The sequence below is a fragment of the Polypterus senegalus genome, chromosome 2, assembly GCF_016835505.1.
Source record: "Polypterus senegalus isolate Bchr_013 chromosome 2, ASM1683550v1, whole genome shotgun sequence".
Taxonomy (NCBI): Eukaryota; Metazoa; Chordata; class Cladistia; order Polypteriformes; family Polypteridae; genus Polypterus; species Polypterus senegalus.
Window position 1 is genome coordinate 258277057 of NC_053155.1, and position 2624 is coordinate 258279680.

At 39.1% G+C, this 2624-nt stretch overlaps 1 protein-coding gene across 1 annotated transcript; it reads right to left on the bottom strand.

Annotated features, from left to right (window-relative positions):
* Nucleotides 1-823: 823 nt before the first annotated feature.
* Nucleotides 824-1729, bottom strand: LOC120524483 (putative nuclease HARBI1). Its single transcript, XM_039746321.1, has one exon. It carries the CDS (start codon nucleotides 1727-1729, stop codon nucleotides 824-826), a length of 906 nt encoding a protein of 301 aa, XP_039602255.1.
* Nucleotides 1730-2624: the final 895 nt, after the last annotated feature.

Here is a 2624-nt window from a genome sequence, read left to right on the forward strand (position 1 = left end):
TGACCTCTAAAAAAAGAATTGCAGCCCACAAAAGAGACCTCAGTGCCACGGGAGGAGGCCAGAGTCTTATTTCAGTGTCACCATTGGATGACAAGATAGCGGCAATTATTGGTGAAACGTCAATGAGCGGAGTAATCCCCGATGGTGACATTGAAAGTGCAATCCCATCAACTGCAGGAGAGGCCGAGCCATCCGAAAATGGTTAGAAGGTTTTCAAATGTTTGTGTTGCGATATATTATTCATAGATAAATAACACTCACATTGCAAATGATTTGGATTGTTCATTTAACATTTATTTTATAGATCTGCCAGTTTTGCCAGGTCCTGCTCCTCTGCCACTTTAGCACGTCCGATGCCAGTCCTGACTGATGCGGTTCTGAAAACACAGGAGGAATTACTGAGAGGCATTGCAAGCATATAAGAGGAACTGCACCAAATCAATGTGAACTTGAGGAACATTAGTGATTCATTAAATGCATCATGCAAGTTCAATAAAAGCTCCAATTGATCTCACCATTTTCTCACAATTACTCCTTATTGTGAAATAGATTTAGAACCGTTCGATTATCCCTGCTCTTAGTTGCACGGCCACAGCATTTGGCATGGGGTCAAAACCTTCTGCCATGTGGCGATCTTCTTGTATCGGCATCTCATCCAGTGGTATACCGTTTTTAATGGCAATATTATGCAGCACACTGCATGCTTTAACTATATAGCACACCTAAAGCAAATTGATAAATATTGTAGTTATAAAATATAATTAAAACTTAATTTAAATATTTAAACATTCAAAACCTTGTCGGGTTTGTATTGCAATATGCCTCATCTGCCTGACAGACACAGCCATCGAACCTTCAGCAAGCCTATTGCACGTTCTACTGTGCTTCTTGTGCGCTCATGTGCTCGGTTGTAATTCAGCTCCTTTTGGGATACAGGGTTTGCCACTGGGGTCATCAGCCAGGATTTAAGAGCATATCCTCGATCCCCTGCAATGCTGTAGATTAAGATAAAATACAGTACACTAGAAGGTGTTGAGAAGTAATCTAATACACACTTACCAATTAGCCAGCCTTCTCCAGCAGCGCTTTGCTGAAGACGAAGTCCCACGATGCTGTTCTGCACAATGAAGGAATCGTGTGGCCCTCCCGGGATGTTCGCAACGACATTTAGCAGGTTCAAGTGTGCATCACAGATTACCTGCACGTTAATGGAGTGATAGCCTTTTCTATTTACAAATGCAAATTCATCAACAGTAGGAGTTTTCAGGGCAACATGTGTGCAGTCAACTGCCCCAATTACACTTGGAAATCCTGCAATGTTATAGAAATCAGTCATAATTTTTGTCCTTTCCGCTGCGATATTTGGAAACGTAATGTACTGTGATGTAAGTGATATAATTGCATGTAAAACGTGTGGCATAATTCGGCTCACGGTGGGTTGAGAAATACCAGACCTGTCACCAATTTCCCTTTGAAATGTGCCTGTGGCTAAAAAGCCAATAGTAGAAAGAACCTGAGTGTGCACGGGGACTGCACTGGTGCGCTTTGTCGGCCTCTCCAAAAGTTGTGAGAACTGCTGACACAAATCAAGCAAAATTGCCCTTGGCAAACAAAAACGACTAATGAGCCACTCATCACTCTCAGCAAATAAGTTTGTGCGGTCCCTAAAAACGCGATCTCTGCACAAAAGTGCTTGTTCCAAATCTTCAAGAAGTGCAAGGTCTGCCATTGTAGTCAATGCATTTCCAAAAACAGTTCTTCAATTGTGGATTTTATATTATTTACAGTTCAAGGATAACTCAGAATCAACACTGACATTTAAGTGGTGAAGTATAAGGGCACTGGGTTTATATGTGATTACAGTTCTCTACCACTAGGGGATTCTGCTTACGCACAGTCAGGAGTTCTTCTAAATGTGCGCACATTTTCACACACACGTACAAATTAATGAATCGCATTCTATTAGCAGAATTGTGCGTACGTATGATTTACACATAAAGCCGTGCGTATGCTCGTTTAATAAATGAGACCCCAGACCTGGGAGAAAATGAAAAAATAATTAGCCCTGAAAGAGTAACATCTCTGTTGTTTGATGCAGGCATTGTTGTATTTGTTTAGTCATTTATAACTAAACTTAACATATTATTATTAATATGATCATTTTTTTTACCAATGAGAGTAAACAGCTCAAGTCAGATTTCATTCTTTTTATTACTATTAATACACATGGATGTTCACTCATTTTCAAAAGGTCAAAATTTTTAAATTTTACAATCCTATCAACTGTGACCTTGCGAAGTTCTTCAAAGATTTAAATTGTAACATTTAATTTGTTACCTTTCAGACACACTTCAGTTTTTGAAAAAGTTTACTTTATCACTTCAGAAAACACATAATATTTGAAGGCCCAAAGAGGAAAATTACTCTTTGGATACAATGAAAACAAACTTCTTTGATAACTTTCAAATGTAACCCACCAAATGAATGAGGTAGAAAAGAGAAATGCAGATAACAATGTCTTATAAATGTCAATGTATTTTTAGGAAGTCACGGTGCACTGGAGAGATTCCAAGGACTGGAAAATGGCAAATATCATCCCATTATATAAAAAGGGTGACAGGGCA

Excerpts from the sequence above, each read along its gene's own strand:
- LOC120524483 (XM_039746321.1), bottom strand. The coding sequence starts at position 1,729 with ATGGCAGACCTTGCACTTCTTGAAGATTTGGAACAAGCACTTTTGTGC.